The sequence below is a fragment of the Schistocerca cancellata genome, chromosome 9, assembly GCF_023864275.1.
Source record: "Schistocerca cancellata isolate TAMUIC-IGC-003103 chromosome 9, iqSchCanc2.1, whole genome shotgun sequence".
Taxonomy (NCBI): Eukaryota; Metazoa; Arthropoda; class Insecta; order Orthoptera; family Acrididae; genus Schistocerca; species Schistocerca cancellata.
In genome coordinates this window covers 391,129,867-391,153,732 of record NC_064634.1, presented here as the reverse complement: position 1 = coordinate 391,153,732, position 23,866 = coordinate 391,129,867, and the positions used below count along the sequence as shown (strand labels likewise).

Below are 23,866 nucleotides of genomic sequence, written 5' to 3'. Positions count from 1 at the left end.
TTCCAATTTTACGTAATTTTTGGCTGGCATTTTAAGCTCTTTTCGAGCATGTAGGACCCATTAGTCCATTTTTTGACACTGTAATACCACTTTGGATGTAATTCTCAGGTGCGAACGGGGCATTATACAGAGAGAGCACTTCCATGCTGGTTAGAAACGTAGTTTCTTGCCATCATTACCCTTTCGATGACCCTAGAAACCTTTCCGTGAGTTCACTGCGTCAGTTAAAACTGCATTTGCACCTCAAACTGGATATTACGTGCATATTTCAAGTGTATATTTTACGTGCGTAAGTATGGTGACTTTGAAAACATGGTTCAAATGGCTCTGACCACTATGGCACTTAACATCTGAGATCGTCAGTCCCCTACAACTTAGAACTACTTAAACCTAACTAACCTAAGGACATCACACACATCCATGCCCGAGGCAGGATTCGAACCTGCTACCGTAGCAGTAGCGCGGTTCCGGACTGAAAAGCCTAGAACCGCTTGGCCACAGAGGCAGGCGGTAACTTTGAATATCTGGGTTACGGTAATGGATAACTATACTGAAAAAAAGTTTCAAAATTTCCAGAGACTACTGTATTAAGAACATAAAATATTAAAATTTTTTACTATCTGCCTTATATAGAAATTATAGGAGGGTTACCGAAAAATCTCAGCTTTTTTCGATTTTCTCAGGAACTACAAACGAACAAATGGTGCTTTTATAAGCCACTAAAAGTCCACGCTAGACCACACCTAATGCAAAATAACGAACGATTTGTTCAGTTTGCGTAGGCTGGAGGAAGTGTGTACTGTTTAAATTTCTTCCTGTACTGTAGGAAGATCAATCTTCTGATGAGTATGCAAATGGTCGCTAGGCCAAACGCATCCAAAACACCTCACTACTTATCTCTGTGATCGACAGAATCCAAGATATGAGCCTCTCAAAATCGTATTTTCGCGAGCGGCTTTTTGGAACATATTGGTACCGTGCACTGTTGTGCATGGACCAAATGACCGAAATGTTGTTGTAATCAGGGTAACTTAACACTTAACATCTTATTTAAGAAAACTGGTGAGTCCACATACAAGCATCTTTTCACATATCGGCCATGTTTATAAGTGGTATACCTGTAAAGTTCTTTGGAACTTCTTGAACTATTTAGACTAACCTAATTACTACATTTAGGACATTGTAACCTCTCTGATTTACGGGAGACAATGTTTTTTTTGTTTCTGTAGTACTTTGAGACATTCATATTTGTATTTTATGAACACTAATAAATTACTGCCATTTATGTACGATTCACTGCAGTGCACTCTTGTGGGTTGTTATGAATGCTTTGCTACTCGAATTGACACTTAACGTGTATAACATGATGCCCTGTGACAGGTTTCTTATGCATGTGTATAACATGATGCTGTATCCCAGGCATCATCTGGCACCTCATCAGCCTTCTCTGAGAAGAAATCAAGTAACAACGGAGAATGTACACTTTACGTTCAATGACTGTATCTTACAGGGATATCAGCAAAATTATTTTGCGAAACACAATAAGAATAATGCACTGTTATCATTATAACTTCATTATTTATCCTGGCAGTTGATATTGATAGTCTACATGTAGATGCAAGCGCCTGCTTGTCCTTGCCCATTAGTTGTATGAGGGTGAGTCAAATGAAAACATTAAATTTGTAATAACAAATCCGAATTTCGCGCCGTTATCCTGCAAGTTGGTAAGCGTGCTAGAAACAGCGTGCAGTATGGCCTGTAAGTGGCAGCATAGTACAGATGCACACATACCGTCGCAGTATCGGTATAAAAATGGCCGTCCCACTAGCGACTTGCACCAGGGAAGAACAGCGTTCTGTCATTCGGTTTTAGCGTAGTGAAGATGTGAAACCTATTGAAATCCATTGACGAAAGAAGGTTGAGTACGGTGATACATGTTTGTCGCAGCAGCAAGCCTACGAATGGAGTAGGAAGTTCGCAAGTGGTGTGACTTCAGTGGAAGATGCTCCTCGTGCAGGTCAGGCACAACGAGTTGTGACTCCACAGAACATTGCAGCAGTTGAAGGCATAGTGAAGGAAAACCGCCGAGTGACACTGGATGACATTTCATCTCTCCTGAAATGAGAAAACGACGTGTTGATGCTTGTGAAGAACTTCTTCGGCGCTTTGAACGAGAAGGAGATGGCTTCCTTGCAAGAATCGTTAGTGGGGACGAAACCTGGGTTCACTTCCACCAACCGGAAGCGAAGAGAGCGAGCAAGGAATGGCGCCATTCCTCATCACCAAAACCAAAGAAGTTTCGAACAGAACCATCAACAGGGAAGGTTATGCTGACTCTCTTTTGGGACCAAAAAGGCGTCATTATGGAGCACTACATGCCTAGAGGGACCACTGTCACCAGTGCATCACACATAGTTCTCCTAAAAAATCATCTACGGCCTGCAATCAAATCAGAGCGACGTGGATTGCTGTTAGCAGGTGTCCTTTTGCAACATGACAATGCAAGGCCCCACACTGTCCGTACAAATTTGCAACAATCACAGACCTGCATTTTGAATGTCTTCCTCATCCACCATACTCACCAGACCTTGTCTCCAAGTGATTTCCGTATGTTTGGACCACTCAAAGACGCAACGGGGAGGGAAGAAGTTCACTTCTGATGAAGAGGTACGCCACGTGGTGCATGAGTGGTTGCGCGGACTACCAAAATAATTATTTTCTAAAGGAATTTATGCACTTTGTAAGCACTGGAGGACTTGCATTGAGTTTGGGGGAGATTATGTTGAAAAGTGATACAGCTTTGTACCACTTCTGCACAATAAATAATATTTAAAAAAATAGTTAAGGTTTTCATTTGACTCATCCTCGTATTTTTTGTGGTCTGCGGTTGCAGAGCAGTAGAAAGGCGGAATGACGTGCTGTGAGCTGCACCCCCGCGTGATGACGCCAGAGGACGAGGCGAGGGAGCTGGAGGGGGACCCCCTGGACTGGGTGCCGCCAGGGGAGCTGCCGCGACGCAGTGAGGTGGCGGCCTTCTACGACGGCGCCGCGGTCCTCCTCACGGGCGCCACCGGCTTCGTCGGCAGCCTCGTACTCGAGAAGCTGCTGCGCTCCTGCCCCGGCGTCTCCACGGTCTACGTGCTCGTCAGGGACAAGAAGGGCGTGCCGCTGCGGGAGCGACTGCGTTCTCACCTGGAGACTGTGGTAACTGTGCGGCTGTTGTCCGAAACGCGATATACAGCACCAGAAAAGTTCACATATCCATACACCTTAACACAATTAAAAGAAGAAGAGACAATTTGCGCCATCATGGCGTAAATATGCGCATTTCATCAATAGTGATGTTTGGAAAGTATTCAAAAGAAAACCAAATAAGTCTGAAATTATTTGCGCGAGTTAGTTTTGAAAGTTGGCCACATTAGTACATGTTGAATGCAACGATTCTTTGAAGATGAGGTAACGTGCTTGCTTCTACATTTACCTGCCAAATTTAGATCCATGTACATAACTCTTTTGCTCATTAGTGTCACGTCCAACATGGTAACACGCAAGTACCTTACTGCAGTATTCCAGTTAGGAGCAATAAGGAGTGGTTGTGCATTTTTCCACGCGAAATAACCCTGAAGAGATGGCAGTACACTGTTTGAGGAATTACATCAGATGCTATAACAGCAGAGTTACTCAAAAAGCTCTACATATGTCGCCAAGAATGTCAAAACTAACCATGAAAAGTGTCGTTGTATGATCATATTCATTACTATTACCATGACTTCATTCTCATGCACTGCTCTATTCACTTATTAGTAATAGGGCAAGAGTGTTTCTTGCTAATTTTCCTTACATTCATGACGTTACAATCCACGACCCCTATCTATGACATCATCATAACGTCACATATAATGCCCCCTTTCTGTTATCTCATTGTGCATCCCTCTCAGACATGCCCCAGTCTTGAAAATAGACCAATCAGAGACCTTTTAAGCATACCACGTCGGACGTCAGAGTTTCTAGGGCAAAAACACACACAATTTACCCTTCCTCAATTGCAGCCTAGTATTTTACAAACCATAGTTGAAACTTCCTGGCAGATCAAAACTGTGTGGCGGGCCGAGACTCGAACTCGAGACCTTTGCCTTTCGCAGAAGAGCTTCTGTGAAGTTTGGAAGGTAGAAGACGAGGTACTGACAGAATTGAAGCTGTGAGGACGGGTCGTGAGTCGTGCTTGGGTAGCTCAGATGGTAGAGCACTTGCCCGAAAGGCAAAGGTCCCGAGTTCGAGTCTCGGTCAGGCACACAGTTTTAATCTGTCAGGAAGTTTCATATCAGCGCACACTCCGCTGCAGAGTGGAAATCTCATTCCGCACCCTAGTTGTTTACCAACAATTGAAACGAAATACCCATTTTTTTTCTTTGTACCTTGCCCTCTATCTTTGCAAGACACTGTGAACGCGAAACTTAAATATTTCCACTTCTAATATGTCTGTATTATTTACCAAAACACATATGACACTATAGCTCATATAATTTACACTTAAAGCTGCTTGTCAATAAGCATAGAGCGATCACTGTACTGCACATGGTGTAAGTCCCACATAAGTCCCAAAATTAAATATTTCCACACCTAAATTGTCTGTAGTACTGTTCTGTAACGGTTCTCAAAACATATGGTAGCTAAAATAATATGCTTGCCATATGTCACACTGTTATTATCATGTCTTAAACGTCTCTCAACATTCATATAGAATTTGAAAATATTGGTGTAACTTGTAGTATTTCCATGTCTAAACTGCTTGAACGTTCTTGTCAAGGGTCACAGTCTTATTACCTACTCTGAAATATGTAAAGATATTGACAACACTGTTGTAAGGATCAGTATTTTCACATCTATATTATTTATGAAAAATACGTAAGTACATACACACAATGCTTAAGTCAATGAAATTAGCGCATCTTAAATGTATGTATTACTGTTCCATAAACCACAGACAGGTAAAATAGTGTGTCAATTACTGGAAGAGAAAGTTATTATGAAACCTACATTAGAAGCCTAAAACATGACTATGGACTGTAAAATGACTATGCTGTTTCTACATGTTAAATTTTTGAATTATTGTTCTATAACTGTATAAAAATAACATGTCAGCTACAGGAAGAGTGCATTTCTTGTGTAGCTTACGGCTTATGGCTAAAACGTAACTGTGGACTCCCAAATCAAGCGTCAAAATGCAGGATGTTTCTCCCATGCACTCATTTTATTAAATAAACTCTTCCTTAATATGCAGAGATTTTTTGGGGTAAGAACACACACACATGCCTTTTTATAAACTGTTTCACGCAGCATCATATGTGAATAAGCTTAAGCAGTAGCAGATTCATTTCTGGTGTGGTGAAGTCATACATATTCTTACATATTGATGTACAACATTTGTTAATACAGCAACCTCTTCTGTAGACTGTCTAGTTTGAACTGTAAGTTCCATAAATGTTATCCATAATCTACAATACTATATAAAGACGAGGACTTATTCCCAAAAGCTGTGAAGAATTCATCACCGAATTGCATCAGATATTTACACAGTGGTCTAATAAACATTCAGATGGGTATAAGCTACATATTTTTTTCCATATATGAAATATATAACTGTATATATGACATATAAATAAGAAATGTTATTTCCAAAATCTCAAAAAGTCCTTGACCGATTTACTTTGGATTTACTCAAATAAGCATTCAGATACACATTTTTTAATACCTCAGGAATGTAATCATATATATAAAACATATAAATGGAAAACGTTGTCAGCAACAGTCTTGAAAGATCCTTAACCAATTTACTCCAAGTTTTTGCACAATGCTCTAATAAAAATTTAAATTGATATAGGTCATATAAAACACTTTATGGGCCCCTTAGGGACTTGGCTGACAAGAAGGGAAAGAAAACTAGTGTACACTCTGTATACTGGGTGGAGTCATTCCAAATGTGATAAGGGACCACCCGGATCCCATGAAGACCACAGGGTGTAGCCAACTGCAGGTAGTTACTCACGTCGGTACCAATGATATGTGTCACTTTGGATCAGAAGAGATTCTCTGTGGTTTCGAGCGACTAACCCAAGTGGTAAAGACTGACAGTCTTGCTTACAAGATGTTGGGAAAGTACCAGAGCCCCAAGCGCTAATAGAAAGCACTGATGCTCAAATCATCATAGGCACTGAAAGCTGGCTAAGGCCGGATATAAGCTCAGCCGAAATTTTTGCGAAGAACCTAACGGTGTTCCGAAAGGATAAGCTAAACACGGTTGGCGGTGGCGTGTTTGTTGCTGTCAGAAGTAGTTTAACTTGTCGTGAAATTGAAGTAGATACTTCCTGTGAGTTAGTATGGGCAGAGGTCATTGTTTGCAACCGGAATAAAATAATTGTGTCCTTTTACCGACCTCCCAATTCAGATGATACAGTTGCTGAAAGATTCAAAGAAACTTCAGTTTGGTTTCAAACACGTACCCGACTCATACGATAATAATTGGTGGTGACTTTAATTGTCCCTCGATATGCTGGTGAAAATACATGTTAAATACCGGAAGTACGCATAAAATATCATCCGAAATTCTGCTAAACGCATTCTCTGAAAATTATTTCGAGTAGTTAGTTCGTGAGCCCATGCGAATAGTAAACGATCGTGAAAACACACTTGACCTCATAGCAACAAATATTCCTGAGTTAATAACGAACTCAAAACAGATTCAGGGAATAGTGAACATAGGGTTATCGTAGCGAGAATGAATACTGTAATCCCCAAATCCTCGAAAAATAAGTGAAAAATATACCTATTCATAAAAGCAGATAAAAATTCCTTTGACGCCTTCCTGAGAGACAATCTCCACTCATTCCAAATTAATATTATAAGTGTAGACCATATGTGGCTTTGATTCCAAGAAATAGTATCGGCAGCAAGTGAGAGATTTATACCAAATAAATTAACAAACGACAGAGTTGATCCTCCTTGGTACACAAAACGGGTCAGAACATCGTTCCAGAAACAACGAAGCAAACATGCCAAATTTAAACAGACGCAAAGTCCCCAAGATTGGCGATCTTTTACAGAAGCTCGAAATTTAGCGCGGACTTCAGTGCGAGATCCTTATAACAGTTTTCACAACGAAACTTTGTCTCGAAACCTGTCAGGAAATCAAAAGAGATTCTGGTCGTATGTGAAGTATGTTAGAGGCAAGAAGCAATCAATGCTTTCTCTGCGCGGTAGCAATGGACATACTATCGAAAACAGTGCTGCCAAAGAAGAGTTACTGAACACAGGCTTCCGAAATGCCTTCACAAAAGAAGCCGAAGTAAATATTCCATAATATTCCCAAACACTGGAAAGTTGCACAGGTCACACTAATATTCAAGAAAGGTAGAAGGAGTAATCCACTAAATTACAGGCCCATATCGTTAACGTCGGTATGCAGCAGGATTTTGGAACATATATAGTGTACAAACATTATGAATTACCTCGAGAAAACTGTCTATTGACACACAGTCAAGATGCGTTTAGAAAACATCGTTCCAATGAAAAACATCTAGCTCTTTATTCACATGAAGTGTTGAGCGCTACTGACAAGGGATTTCAGATCGATTCCGTCTTTCTCGATTTCCGGAAGGCTTTTAACACTGTACCACACAAGCGGCTTGTAGTGAAATTGCGTGCTTATGGAATATCGACTCAGTTATGTGACTGGATTTGTGATTTCCTATGAGAGGTCACAATTCGTAGTAATTGACGGAAAGTCATCGAGTAAAACAGAAATGATTTCTGGCGTTCACCAAGGTAGCGTTATAGGCCCTTTGCTATTCCTTATCTACATAAACGATTTGGGAGGCAATCTGAGCAGCCGTCTTAGATTGTTTGCAGATGACGCTGTCGTTTATCATCTAATAATGTCATAAGAAGGTCAAAACAAATTGCAAAACGATTTAGAAAAGATGTGTGAATGATGCGAAAATTGGCAGTTGACGCTAAATAACGAAAAGTGTGAGGTCATCCACATGAGTGCTAAAAGGAATTCATCAAACTTCAGTTACACCTCAAATCAGGCTCATCTAAAAGCGGTAAATTCAATTAAATACCTAGGTATTACAATTACGAACAACTTAAATTGGAAGGAACACACAGAAAATGTTATGGGGAAGGCTAATCAAACACTGCGATTCATTGACAGGACACTTAGAAAATGTAACAGATCTACTAAGGTGACTGCCAACACTTCGCTTGTCCGTCCTCTTTTAGAATACTGCTGCGCGGTGTGGCATCCGTACCAGGTAGGGTTGACGGAGTACATCGAAAAAGTTCAGAGAAGGGGAGCACGTTTTGTATTATCGCGAAATATGGGAGAGATTGTCACAGAAATGATACAGGATTTGGGCTGGACATCATTAAAAGAAATCGTTTTTCGTTGTGACGGAATCTTCTCTCGTAATTCCAATCACCAATTTTCTCCTCCGAATGAGAAAATATTTTTTTGACACCGACCTACATAGGACTAAACGATCACCACGATAAAATAAGGGAAATCAGAGCCCATACTGAAAGATATAGGTGTTCATTCTTTCCGCGCACTATACGAGATTGGAATAATAGAGAATTGTGAAGGTGGTTCGATATATATATATATATATATATATATATATATATATATATTTGTGTGTGTGTGTGTGTGTGTGTGTGTGTGTGTGTGTGTGTGTGTGTGTTAGGCAGTTTCCGAATTGTTGAGTGCCAAATCTGTATATACACATATTCATGGAATGAATGTGGAAAACGAGAGGGGTGGTAGAGCCTGTCATAACAGGCATATTTCACATAGCAATCCATGTCTGCATCCCTCAGCACACAAGACTAGGCGTCATTGAACAGTGTCACACACTGTAAAGAATGTAGGCACACAACATGCCATCCGAATTGCGCTGGTAGGAGGTCTGCAGGGCAACGATTCTAATGTATTTATTAAATCCAGGTGACAACAAACATCGGGATGAAGTTTTATGAGCTTTATTTGAAAACGCTATAGTCAACATAGCTGCAGATATTCCAAGTGGGACAACACTACGGGTTTTCCGCCTCTTACTGGGATGTGAACACATTGCTATTGGCTGTGCAAATGCCTGTTTGATAGGGGTTGCATAGAAGGCAGTACCTGTGCACACTGCGGAATCTGGTTTGCTCTGTGTCAGTTTATCATCAAATAGGGACACTCTTGTGTTTGCTATAGTGTGGAGCAGACTAGAAATGGAGTGGTGTTCTTGGGAGGAAATGGAAAACCTGCACTGTGCTTCTGGGGCAGCAGATGGAAATGCTCAAACTGCCAATGTTTACACATTAGGCAGTTTCCAAAACAGTGTAGAGGTATCCGACGCCAAATGTGGCGTAGTGACTCCAAATGTAGTGGATGGGCGCCAGGAGGTGCCGTATTAAAACTCGGACGAGTGTGACACGCGCCGCCGTCCAGAAGAGCTGCCACACTTGAATCCCCGTGTTGGCCTCAGAGGGTCGAACCAACGACCCGCCGTGGACTGGAACGCTGTCACCCCATCTGTTGCTGCCGTGTGTCGCCAGTAGTGTGAGACGCCCTGCCGTCCAGGAGAGCTGCCACACTTGAATGAACCTCGTTAGAAATTGACATTTATTTATACTCGGCTGCGCGACTGTGTTTCGCTAACGCATCGCTCTGAGTCACGTACGCCCCACACCCCGGTTGCGCCAGTGGGCCCCTTCTGCCTATAGCTTGCGCCTTGCAATCCACTGCGTTTACTCTTTTCAGCGGTTCGATGGCCCCTGTGGTCTCCATTCCACTTCGCAACCGCTGGTCAGCGTAACTTACTGCAATCCAGCTCTCACCTGGCTGTAACTTGTGCTCAGAATATCACACAAAACTAGCTTTCCCTATCTTAAACGGTGGTGCCGCTACAACGGTAAAAAATAATGTATTGGTACAGTTATGCAGATGACGTAATTTGCTTAATAGATGAACCACAGCATCACATAGAAGCATTTCATGACAACATAAAGTCCACCCACCCACAAATACAGTTCGTCACTGAAACACAAACAGATGATAACTTAATTTCTTAGATCTAACCATACACAAAAGAAACAACGAACACGATTCCACAATCTACAGAAAACCCACAATCACCAGCACCATTATTCATAACCAAACCGATCACCCCATAACTCACAAATAAGCCAGCTTCAGATGTTTGCTACATAGACTGAACAAAATACCCATGAATAAACATGATTACACACAAGAACTGAACACAATAAAACAAATTGCACGGAAGAATGGATATGATGCAAAGAGAGAAGACAAAATAAACTAAAAAATACAAAACCAAACAACACATAACAAAGAAACACACACACGAACAAACACAACACAACACACAACATATCAGCAGACAGTTAGCAACAAATGGCACATAATGACTTACAACAACGAATTCACACACAGCGTGGGTAATATGCTAAACAAATAAGGACTCGACATAGCATACAGAACCAGCAACACAACACAAAGTAGGCTTGGAAGAAATACCGTAACACCGGCACATACAGCCAGTCTTGTATACTACACTCCTGGAAATTGAAATAAGAACACCGTGAATTCATTGTCCCAGGAAGGGGAAACTTTATTGACACATTCCTGGGGTCAGATACATCACATGATCACACTGACAGAACCACAGGCACATAGACACAGGCAACAGAGCATGCACAATGTCGGCACTAGTACAGTGTATATCCACCTTTCGCAGCAACGCAGGCTGCTATTCTCCCATGGAGACGATCGTAGAGATGCTGGATGTAGTCCTGTGGAACGGCTTGCCATGCCATTTCCACCTGGCGCCTCAGTTGGACCAGCGTTCGTGCTGGACGTGCAGACCGCGTGAGACGACGCTTCATCCAGTCCCAAACATGCTCAATGGGGGACAGATCCGGAGATCTTGCTGGCCAGGGTAGTTGACTTACACCTTCTAGAGCACGTTGGGTGGCACGGGATACATGCGGACGTGCATTGTCCTGTTGGAACAGCAAGTTCCCTTGCCGGTCTAGGAATGGTAGAACGATGGGTTCGATGACGGTTTGGACGTACCGTGCACTATTCAGTGTCCCCTCGACGATCACCAGTGGTGTACGGCCAGTGTAGGAGATCGCGCCCCACACCATGATGCCGGGTGTTGGCCCTGTGTGCCTCGGTCGTATGCAGTCCTGATTGTGGCGCTCACCTGCACGGCGCCAAACACGCATACGACCATCATTGGCACCAAGGCAGAAGCGACTCTCATCGCTGAAGACGACACGTCTCCATTCGTCGCTCCATTCACGCCTGTCGCGACACCACTGGAGGCGGGCTGCACGATGTTGGGGCGTGAGCGGAAGACGGTCTAACGGTGTGCGGGACCGTAGCCCAACTTCATGGAGACGGTTGCGAATGGTCCTCGCCGATACCCCAGGAGCAACAGTGTCCCTAATTTGCTGGGAAGTGGCGGTGCGGTCCCCTACGGCACTGCGTAGGATCCTACGGTCTTGGCGTGCATCCGTGCGTCGCTGCGGTCCGGTCCCAGGTCGACGGGCACGTGCACCTTCCGCCGACCACTGGCGACAACATCGATGTACTGCGGAGACATCACTCCCCGCGGGTTGAGCAATTCGGCGGTACGTCCACCCGGCCTCCCGCATGCCCACTATACGCCCTCGCTCAAAGTCCGTCAACTGCACATACGGTTCACGTCCACGCTGTCGCGGCATGCTACCAGTGTTAAAGACTGCGATGGAGCTCCGTATGCCACGGCAAACTGGCTGACACTGACGGCGGCGGTGCACAAATGCTGCGCAGCTAGCGCCATTCGACGGGCAACACCGCGGTTCCTGGTGTGTCCGCTGTGCCGTGCGTGTGATCATTGCTTGTACAGCCCTCTCGCAGTGTCCGGAGCAAGTATGGTGGGTCTGACACACCGGTGTCAATGTGTTCTTTTTTCCATTTCCAGGAGTGTATATACCAACTTACTTACAACTATTGTCAGTCTGGTTATGTGGGTCAAACATGCAGGAATTTCAGAACAAGGTATACAGAACATCTCAGAGCACTGAAAAGCAATAGCTCGCACTCAACATTCACAGACCACCTGATAGCACACAATCACAACCCAACAAATATTGAAACTAACACATCCTTAAAACTAGTAGCAGCTTATACCAAAAATTAAGAGACAAAATCAATAGCCGAAGGAAAGAAAGTACTAAATGAATACACATAACTGTGCAATAAAATGCTCTTTACCACAATTGAAGAACTATACAAATAACATGTTCTGAGGCATCAAGGGATCACCAATTTAGTATTGGAGGGCAGCGTGGAGGGTAAAAATCGTAGGGGGAGACCAAGAGATGAATACACTAAGCAGATTCAGAAGGATGTAGGTTGCGGTAGGTACTGGGAGATGAAGAAGCTTGCACAGGATAGAGTAACATGGAGAGCTGCATCAAACCAGTCTCAGGACTGAAGACCACAACAACAACAACAAATAACACCCACACTAAAACTACTCAAGGAAAGAAAAAGAAAAAGAACACCCATCCTCTCTCTCTCTCTCTCTCTCCCTCTCTCTCTCTCTCTCTCTCTCTCTCTCTCCCTCCCTCCCTCCCTCCCTCCCTCCCTCCCTCTCTCTCTCTCTCTCTCTCTCTCTCTCTCTGCCCCAGTCCTAAACACACACACACACACACACAAACCAAACACCACAAACGCCAAATACCCTTCAAACTCGCACGCCTCACCCAGCCAAACACGCCACACAACAAATGAAGACTACACAGCCACAACAACACGTAATGGCGGTGAAAACTGAGCCTATGTTATTAAAAATCGGAGAAAGTGCAATGTCAAGTGATCAGAGGTCACGGAATCAGCCTATTCACCTCGCGAACAGCATATGGGAAAGCACTACAACATCGAAGCCGTTAAGTTACACAGAAAAAACGTGATATAAACTCAGATCCTTTTGTAAATGCATAATAAACAGAAAAATAAAAATTAAGTTGTAGATTGTGTAGCACACTAGCTACCAACACAAATGTCGAATAGTATCATGTAAGGTATGTAAACTAATGCATTTATCCACTCATTTGCCAATTAAGCTGTAAATATAACTTTAGACACAATGTTATAAACAACACACAGTGCTTCAGGTCGTTAATACATATGTCAACTGTGAACTATGAACAAATTATGTATAATATTTTACAACAATTCTTCATTCATAATTGTAAGCGATTAAGTACCAAAAGCTTCGCTAAATGTTAATATGAAATAACGATTTCACAGTAAGAAAATAAAAAATAACCCACTGAAGATCGCACGAAAAGTGCTGAAACATGTCTGGGTAAAACTAAACTGAAAAGATGTCTTGCATAATGCAGAATTCCTCCTCCTGTTTTCATAACAAGCACAGACATAAGAAGAAGAACTGCAACACCACAAGATGAATCTTTCCCTGAGTTCCCTAACTTCAGTGAAAATTCACTTGACAAGTTCTTTACAATTTACATCTCGCACGTTTTCTGACTCGTCTCTTCTCTGCTCTGTCTCATTAATTTTTTCTCCACCTCGAAAATTTCCTTAAGAAATTCCTTGGCCATCTTTTCCCTCTTTCTTTCTGCTTCCTTTCATCTTTTACTTATTTTCTCTCTTTTTCTTTCCCTCTCTCTAAGAAAAGCTAAAACAAGATTCTGGGTTTCATATACTAGGATGCTACACTGGATTCTAGTGCACTATTATGGATGTATGAATGTTTGACTTTTTTCTTTTGCAGTCGATTCTGGATTATTACAATGGCTTCAACAGATTAGATTTTGTATGCTTTGCATCCGTTAACAGCCTTACTCCTTGTCAGCATTCAGAACTAAATGACACTACATAAACGACACTAATTAATGCAGTATCAAATCCTATAATCTACCATTATTTTCTCGAGACAATAATCAAAGAAACTTTTCGCTTCCAAGAATAACACATACTCAAATAGAAATCATACACAAGTTAACGATGTTGTTCGAACAGTGTTGATTTACGACAGTCATCATGAATCATGAGTCATCATGAAAGATAACTTGCTAAATAAAAGATATAGAAAACATAAAGACTGCACTTCGGCGCAACCAACTGAAATCTGCTGTGGATCTAAAAGAAAAAATTCAGCTAACTGATGAGGGAGAGAAAAAGAAACTAAATTGTATCCATGTGATCCATAGGGTAGGAATCCCGACAGGGTCGCCAATGTGGAAACTGGCCACTTGTTTCCTATTGTCGAACATTTAGCTGATATGCAAATATTGATGGCAGAATCGCAATGTTACGCAAATCACACCCAGATGGAATTACATTGAATCTACACAAGACATGTAACACAATCTTACGAGGATTCTGATATAAGTCCTACCATATAATTTATTCATTAAGTTATTCGATCGAAGTTCCCATCCAAAAATGATGATGGGAAAATACACTGGTAAGTGTGATTGTTTAACAGATGAATTCCGTCCTAGAAATGTGCAGTTTCATTTATTTTCTTTAAACCAAACCCAAAATTGGTCAAGAATCTGTAAAAGGAACGATCACGTATATTAACGTAAACCAAACATGTAAGTAGAACTCATTTCATAGAGTTGTGGCAAGAACCTAGTACGAACGACACTGCAAGGAATCTAGTGTCCTTCTCTACTAGGAGAACGGAGGAGAAGAAGGAGCAAAGTGAATATGTGAAATGTATAGTAAAGTAAACATGTGACATGTATAGTATCGATAAATAAGTGGGTAATGAGAAGCAGTAGCACAATATCACCTAAGGAGGCAAAGTGGTTCTGCAAATGCCCTGCTGAGAAATCTCAATCCGAATTTTAGAGCAGCTAAAAAATTAACTGAAACCCTACAGGCCAGAGCTGCGGTTATCACCGGCAATAAAGCGAAAATCAGCATCATTATGACAGCTGCTATTTGTGTGCGGCTCTGATGCATGGATATGGGATCCACCTTGGAGACAGATCGAAGTGTGAGAGCGAAAAGCTAAGTCTCAGGGTAGCTGTACAAATGAAACTGTGAATCAAATTCCTCTGCCTTAATCGTAGCAAAGTACACAGCTGAGTCCTGTGGTCGCTAGGAACCAACAACCTCAAATTCACTTGTGCCTTGTGTGTAGAGAACAACTGCTCTGCCCTGCGAGAACTTGGCCAGTCGTCGCCGATGAAGAAAACTTTCGCCAATTATGGCCTTACAGCAAATTCGTATAGAATCCCACTGCATACTTCGACAATGTAGACGCCAGTACTGTTACTTCCTGCTAATTCTCGATGGTAACAACAAACGTGTGCTGTCATAACAGTCGATAAGCCTATCATAGCCACCACCAGGACTTCGGGAAGCTTTCTGGCGACAGGCGACAACAGAATATTCTAATTGGGTTGCTGCTTGGTTCAAATGGCTCTGAGCACTATGGGACTCAACATCTTAGGTCATAAGTCCCCTAGAACTTAGAACTACTTAAACCTAACTAACCTAAGGACATCACACACACCCATGCCCGAGGCAGGATTCGAACCTGCGACCGTAGCAGTCCCGCGGTTCCGGACCGCAGCGCCAGAACCGCTAGACCACCACGGCCGGCGCGGGTTGCTGCTTGTGGCGCCGTTTTGTTGGCTATCTTGAGGAGCTCGGCGACCATTTCTCCGAAACATCTCAAAAAATGGTACAGCCGTGGTGCAAGGCTGGCGCGTTATTGCCCAAAACATGAAGCTTTTATGATAAAATTGCCCCCAGTCATTGTAAAAATATCGTCTGCCCATCGCCTTGGCCCCTGAGACCCGACATCGAAAGAGAAACCCGCCAGCGATGGGTCAGGACTCCGACCTCAGTGACCAGAGTTCCCCCTGCCTTGCACTTGTGAAATATTGCTGGGTTTACTAGTGTTTCATAAAAGCTTCTGTATGTCTGTTGCTTAGTTTGTCGTCTATAGAGCGTTGTATAGTGTACCTCTAACGTTACTTAAAATCTTGAATGTGCATTCTTACAAATCTGTTGACTCTATTTCACTGAATATTTTTCACTGCTTGAGGGAAATTGCCAGCTCAAATTGCGTGTTGATCCAGTTTCACTGAGGGGCTTCTGTATTTATGCTGATCGTGGCAGCAGTTAGCATTGAACTATCAAATAAACAGATCCTTTCACTGTTGGTAATGTCACTTTATTATCACAATATCGACAACTGTACAGAACTCACAATCAGATGTCACGCCTACAATTACACTTTTACCATCACTGGCAATCAATCAGTAGGATGTACTGGACAGTAGTATTATCATGACTAAGGCTTTGAATGGTGGCTTAGTCGGAATATATTCTACATCATCATCTCGAACACAGAGGGAGAATAAGTAGTTGAACTCATACACATATATTAATAGTATATTATTATATAGGATATCAGGATGTCATTATAATGCCTACAGGAAGGTATTTTATCCTTTGCAGTAGTGAGCACAGAACTATGGGTTTCATGTTAACGCTTGAGCAGCCAGTATGCAACCGAAAACGATACAGGAAGTGACATCATGACTATGTAAGAGGAATGGATGTGTAAGATGTGTTTGTATGCTGCATCACCACGGTCTCAGGTGATGTGTGGGGCAGTCACAGTGCCAACTGACAATCAGTACCCCAACTGTATCCATAGTCCGTTTAGGATAATGGTAGACACCATGACTGGGGGAATGTTAATCACCGTATCAGCTGACTATAATTATTTCAATAGTGCCCACCTTGTACTGCCAAAGATTTTTCATGGTATCACAGCGATAAAGTTAAAAATGATTGCAGAAGTAACAATTTATTTGGTTAAGATGGTGACATATGGGGTCTTTTGTTACAATGTCGTTTGATGCTTATCGGTAACTTGTGACATACAGGGAAATTTGTAACAATTTCATAGGGGTTCGATCTTACTTAAAGTGTGCTACAAGGATAAAGGTATTGCCATAGACAATTGAGCTCTAATCTGTGAGTTAGACCAGTACTACCAATAAGTGACCCATGTGTGTTTCATATAATAATACAAATGGTTTCTGCATTTTCTGAAGTGTGGCACAAAGCAATGGTACATAGCCCCATTGAGGTCTAAGATGAAGTGCCAGCTAAATGTGTAGCATTTTATTTTAGTAACATGTGTTTTGCACTGTCGTAGAGTAATATTAGAGACAATTTAGATGTGGAAATATCATTCTCTTACCTAATTTCATAATGCATCATTATGTTTTAGACAATGGTTGTAAGTTACATAGTAACTGCATGCTTCCAATAACTGACACAGTATTAGCTGTTATGTGTTTTACACAACAACAATACAGACATTTTAGATTTCATAACAACACTGGGATAAACATTGTGTGTGTGTGTGTGTGTGTGTGTGTGTGTGTGTGTGTGTGTGTGTGTTTGTGTGTGTGTGTTTTTGGTGAATGATAAATACGTGAAAATACTGTAAGTTACACCAGTGTTGTCAGTGTCAGTATCTTTAGATATTTTTCCATGGTAAAAATATTGTGACACCTGACAAGCATCTATAGACATGGAAATACTGTAAGTTATACCAGTATTGTTAATTTCTTGACATAGTTTTCACATACATTTATGAAATGCTGGTAACACTGTCACATTATACAAGCATGTTATGTTAACTGACATGTGTTTTGTACAGTTCTCAAACAACAATGCAGATACTTTAGATGTGGAAGTATTTGATTACGGAGCTCCTTTGGTCCTTACACAAAGTGTGATTCAATAGTGCTATACTCACTGTCTAGAGAAACTCTAGAGTCAAGTGTATTTTGATCAATAATACATACACTATACACATGGAAATATTTAATTTTAGTGCCCATAATGCTTTGCACCAAGTGTGGCAGAAAACTGAATTGTGTTCATTGACAATTGGAGATACAGACAACAAAGATGGGAACTGGCTCTTTCATTTTAATTTTTCATAACATACTGGGCTGTGATTACTGTTTCATTTTATTGACAAGCTCTGCTTTGAGAAGAGCAAGAAATGTGTGTTTTAGGCTAGAAATTCTCCGACTGACTACATAATATGACTTAAGATTCTTGAAAACTCTCTGATTTGCACTATTTGCTGAGATCCTTGTTACTATTATATTGTCAGGTGCACCTGACGATGGCGGCATGTCTCATCGCCGAAATATTTTGACCGTTGGACACTATGGACCGACAGTACAACCGTGGATTGCTCGAGCATGATTAATTATTTTACGCATAATCCAAAAATCAGGAACAGCTGCTGGAACAGAATTCTTGGAAGGTGGGGTCGCAAGAAGAATATGGAGTATGGTTCCCATCTTCTAGATACCGCAGAGTAGGTCTTCTTTTCGCTATAAATAGCAGTATAGTCGAAGCACTCGTTGAAGTCAGTTTATGAAGGAGTACAAAGGACGTGAAACGTTCTGGCAGATTAAAACTGTGTATTGAACTGGGACTCCAATTGGGAACCTTGATTTTCATTGGCAATGCTGTTACCGTTCAAGCTGTCCAGGGACGATTCACGATCCGCCCAGCATTTGCTCACTGGGTGAACTAACCTGCCATGAGGTTCCATAACAACCGGAACTCCACTGTCGAGTGATGGATGTGATCTGCATACTATGGAAATGTTCGTCAACTGAAGACAGAACTCCGCAACACTGCTGCACAGACATTTGAAATCTGGTACCTGTAGCCGAGTCAGAAACAAGTTCCTCCTCCAGATGCGAAACATTTCAGCTGTATGCTTCGAAAAGCACGTGATAAAATGGATACCTCTAGTTAACAATGTATCGTTTACGTTACTGGTAGGGGTTCGGTTCACTGGTGTATGGAGATCGTTTATGTTGCTACATTTCCCATCGTCCATCGAACTATACGAAAATCCATGGGAGATTTATGCTTGCAGGGAGATAAATCACCTCACAATCGCTTGAAAATTCTGCCAAAGTAGCTCCAAGGTCGCTCCAGGAACACGACCGTCACAGGTAATAATACCACTGCCGCAAAGCTACTGCTTGCTTACTCTGAAAAAGGCGAAATTTGTATAAATGTACTACATATGTGGCGTTCTTATGACCCGCCACGTTAGCCGAGAGCACTAATGCGCTGTTTCCTGGACTCCGGTGGACGTGGTGGCACCGGGTCGAATCTGCCTGGCGTATTAACAATGAAATGGTTCAAATGGCTCTGAGCGCTATGGGACTTAACATCAGAACTTAGAACTACTTAAACCTAACTAACCTAAGGACATCACACAACACCCAGTCATCACGAGGCAGAGAAAATCCATGACCCCGCCGGGAATCGAACCCGGGAACCCGGGCGCGGGAAGCGAGAACGCTACCGCATGACCACGAGCTCCAGGCTATTAACAATGAGGGCCTGGATTTGGTTTTTAGGCGGTTTTCCACATCCCATTAGGCGAATACCGGGCTTGTCCCCATGTCCCACCTCAGTTATACGACACGCAGACATTTGAAAACGTTCACACTATTTCTTGGCTTGCACTAGATGCAGACAGCTGGGGCACACTACTTCCGTCCCAGGGGGTATGGGGTGGCGACAAGAAGGGCATCCCGCCGCCCCCTGACACTAATATTGCCAAATCCGTAGTAACATGGCATACACCGCGTTGAAGTGGGACAAAGGCCAAGCAAATGATAATGATGTCGTCTTCTTATGTTTTCGAGCATGAAGGTTGGTGCAGTTTCTGTAATGATTTTCACAGTCCTATTAAAAATTTTATAGAGACATACATTGGTCCTTAAAGGAAGGGTAAGTGTTAGAGCTTACGAAAAATTTCTCAGTTACCACATTAATTAAGAGGTTCAGGCCTAATTTCCATGCTCCTCTGGGGTAACTGGGACAGTTTTTTCGGAAAGAATGGACCAAAATACCATGCACTATTGACATGGATTTCGATTGTAGGGATACCAACGGGTCTTTTTTGTTGTGAAACGGAATTGTACTGCAAGTAAGGTGCAAATGATTCAAATGGCTCTGAGCACTATGGGACTTAACGTCTGAGGTCATCAGAACTTAGAACTACTTAAACCTAACTAACCTAAAGAAATCTCACACATGCATACTCGAGTCAGGATTCGAACCTAAGACCGTAGCGGTCGCGCAGTTCCAGACTGAAACGGCTAGAACCGTTCGGCCACACCGGACGGCGCTGCAAGTAAGGCTACGTGTTTATACATTTTGTCGGCAGTGTCGCAAATAACGGTGAAGGAATAAAGGGCACCACATAGGCCGGCAGTATCTAAAGTACTCAAACGAGGTTTTAGATTCTCGCAAATAGGATTTTGCTGCGCAACCTACACGGTGTATATTGGGCTCCTAGTGTTTCACTCGTGCTGTTTTCAGATCTTCAGTGAGGCTCGCATGGCCTGCCCGGACTACCTCCGTAAGGTGGTGCCCATAGCGGGCGACTGCACACAGCCGGGACTGGGAATCAGCCCAGATGACGCTGCCGAGCTCGCCAGCAAGGTGTCCGTGTTCTTCCACGTGGCCGCCACTGTGCGGTTCGACGCGGACCTCCGCATCGCCACCGTCACCAACGTGTCCTCCACCTGCGAGGCCGTTGCTCTCATGAAGCGCATGAGCAACCTCAAGGTGAGTGCTGGCAAACATTATTCACACACTCAGCGCCCCAAACCTAGACTATCAGTCTTTCTTCTCGGATGCAGTTCGTTAAAAAGTTCATTTGAAAAGTACATATTTAGCAAACTATTAAGGCGGTCCGCCGCATTTTCAACTCGGCCAGCCCCACCCGCCTTATGCGGGTTTTCTCCGAGGACGCCCCCTCCATTGACCGTCTCCTGAAGGAGGGTGCCCTCCTCTTCAACCAGCGCTACAAGGTCGACCCCTCCCGTTCCCCTCCTCAATCCCTGCGCTGCCAGAGGTGTCTGCGCTATAACGCACACCCAACAGCCGAGTGCCACGAGGCCCCCACCTGCCAGCATTGTAGGCAAGCGCACTTCCTCCGGAAGTGCCCTAACCTTCAATCCCCTCCCTCCTGCAATACCTGCAATCTCCCCCATCCCACCTACTCCCAAAAGTGTAAAGCCCGACCCCCTCCGACCACTCCTGAACTCACCGTCCCTGTCCATCCTCTGGACGCCCCCACCCCTCCTGCCAATTCCCCCCACGCACCTCTGAGGACATCATCAGGTTCCTCACTATCGTCCTTCAGAATGTTCATCCCTTTCAGCGCCCCCACACCCTCCAAGAAATATCCCTCGCCGCCCGTTCCATTTTCCAACTCAAAATGTACGCCACCTACTCCAACAACCAGGCCCATTTCACCTTCTCCCATCTTGACACCCTCGTCTAAATCCCTGTCATGGCGTGACAGCAACGTATCCTTTTCAACAATATCCGCTCCCTTCCCACCAACAAGAACCTCTTCCTGCACACCCTTGCCACCCACCACGTAGATGCCTTCCTCCTTAATGAAACCTTCCTCCAACCCCACCACACTGTCCACACTTCGCCCTATCTCCTCCATCGCTCTGATAATCCCCTCCCAATTGGAGTTGCCATTGGTCACCACTGCCAGATCCCCGTTCGGCTCCAACCTCTCCTTCCCAACCCCACCAAACACCTTCCCCGGCCTTACCGTTACCTGCGCCACCATCTATGTCCGACCCAACGCCCCTCTTCCCTTCGACTTCCTCTCCCACATCGACCGTACCTTCTCCTCCTACGTGATCGCCGCCAACCTCAACATCCATAGCCGTTCCGCTGCCCAGTTACGGCGGTGGCATCGGTTCCTCTCCTCCCTTCAAGGCGACCTCATACCCATCCCCCAGCACACCCGTCCCGAATCCAACTCCACTCCCGATGTTATCCTCTCCTCCCCCAATCTCCTTGGCCGCATAACTGTGGATGTCCTGGAGCCTATTGGTAGCGACCATCTCCCTGTCCTCACCATTTCAGATGGTCGTCGCCCCCGCCCCGACCCTCGTAATGATTCTCCCCCTAAGTACGTCCATGACTATTCCTGTGCCAACTGAAATGCCTACCGGGATACCCTCTCCACCCAGGTCGATAGCCACCCTTTCACCTACCACCACCCAGACGATGTAACCCATGCCGCCTCCTTTCTTCAGCAGACCTTGTCTGAGGCTGTGGTGGCCCACGTCCCTACTGTCGCCATCCACCCCCACAGTCCTACCTTACCCCCACAGGCCGTACTCCTCCTCTGTGAATCCCGCCATCTCTACCATGCCTTCATCTGCACGCGTGACCCGGACACACTACGATGCCACCGGCAACTCCAGCGACACATTCGTAATTTGCTCGTGGCTAAGAAACGCCGGGACTGGCGACAGACATGCACCCATTTAAATGTTACTCTACCTATCAACTCGTCCAAGTTCTGGTCAGCCTTCCGTCGCCTTACTGGAACTAAACCCTCCCCCTACTATCCTCTTCTCCATGATGATCACCCCTTCCCTGACACCCTTAGTAAGGCCAATCACTTTGCCTCCTACCTCTCCTATGTATTTTCCATCCCCGATGATCCCCAGTTCGATTACTCCCTCTTCCCGGATGTCTGTGATCTAACTGATACCTCTGTCCCTCCCCTCGCTCCTGGTTTCCAGTACTTGGACAACATTGCACACATGGAACTCAATGCCCCTATCACTACACAGGATCTCATTGCTACACTCTGCACAAAATGCAACACCGCTCCTGGTCACGATCGTGTCACCTACCGTCACTTTCGTGAAGCTCCTGTCGCTTTCCTCTCCACCCTGGCCAGGCTCTACAATCTAGTCCTGTCCACCGGTTACCACTTCGACCTGTGGAAAACCTCCCATATCCTAATGTTCCTTAAACCTGGCAAACCGCCGTCCGCCGTCTCCTCCTACCGTCCCATCAGCCTTACCTCGGTCTTCAGCAAGGTCCTGGAATCTATCCTCAAGCCGATGCATCCACCAGCATCTCCGCCAGCACCGCCTCCTTCCCGTTACCCAGTGTGGCTGTCGGCCGTCCTTCTCTTCCGACGACCTTCTCCTTCATCCCACTCCTTTCCGACCAGCTTAAGTCCCGTCGCTCCGCAATCTTCCTCTCCCTGGACCTCGAACGTGCTTATGACCGCGTATGGCATTCCGGTCTCCTCTTCAAGCTCCAAACCTTCGCCCTTCCCATTAACTATGTCCGTCTGATCGGCTCCTTTCTCTCCCGCCGTCCTTCCTATGTCACCATCCATAACACAGATTCCTACACCTTTTTCCCCTCCGCCAGTGTGCCCCAAGGCTCCGTCCTCTCCCACCTTCTGTACCTTTTGTACACGGCGGACATGCCGCCGCCGTCACCCCCCGTCCACCTTCTCCAGTTTGCCGATGACACCGCCTTCCTTGCCCTTGCCCCCACCCTGCAGCGCTCCCAACACCTTCTGCAATCCCATCTTGACCGGTTTACCGCTTGGTGCAACCAGTGGTTGCTCAAGGTCAATCCCTCCAAAACCCAGGCGATCATTGTAGGCAAAACCACCCCTTCCTTCCGCCTCCTTGATTTTTATGTCACCATCTATGGCCGTCCTATCGCCCTCACTCCCACCCTTAAGTACCTTGGCGTCTCCCTCGACCGTCGCCTCTCCTGGACTCCCCATCTCCGGACAATCCAAGCCAAGTCACGCTCCCGACTCAGTCTCCTCAAGCTCCTCTCCGGCCGTACGTGGGGTCTGGACCCCTCCACCATCCTCCACACCTATAAATCCCT

At 44.4% G+C, this 23,866-nt stretch overlaps 1 protein-coding gene across 1 annotated transcript in view; it reads left to right on the top strand.

Annotated features, from left to right (window-relative positions):
• Nucleotides 1-2,909: 2,909 nt before the first annotated feature.
• Nucleotides 2,910-23,866, top strand: part of LOC126100507 (fatty acyl-CoA reductase 1-like) — a 192,103-nt gene continuing 171,146 nt past the window's right edge. The window contains exons 1-2 of the mRNA XM_049911117.1: nucleotides 2,910-3,204; nucleotides 20,501-20,749. Coding sequence (XP_049767074.1) covers nucleotides 2,911-3,204; nucleotides 20,501-20,749 — 543 coding nt within the window. The 5' untranslated portion in view covers nucleotide 2,910. The remainder of the gene's footprint in view (nucleotides 3,205-20,500; nucleotides 20,750-23,866) is intronic.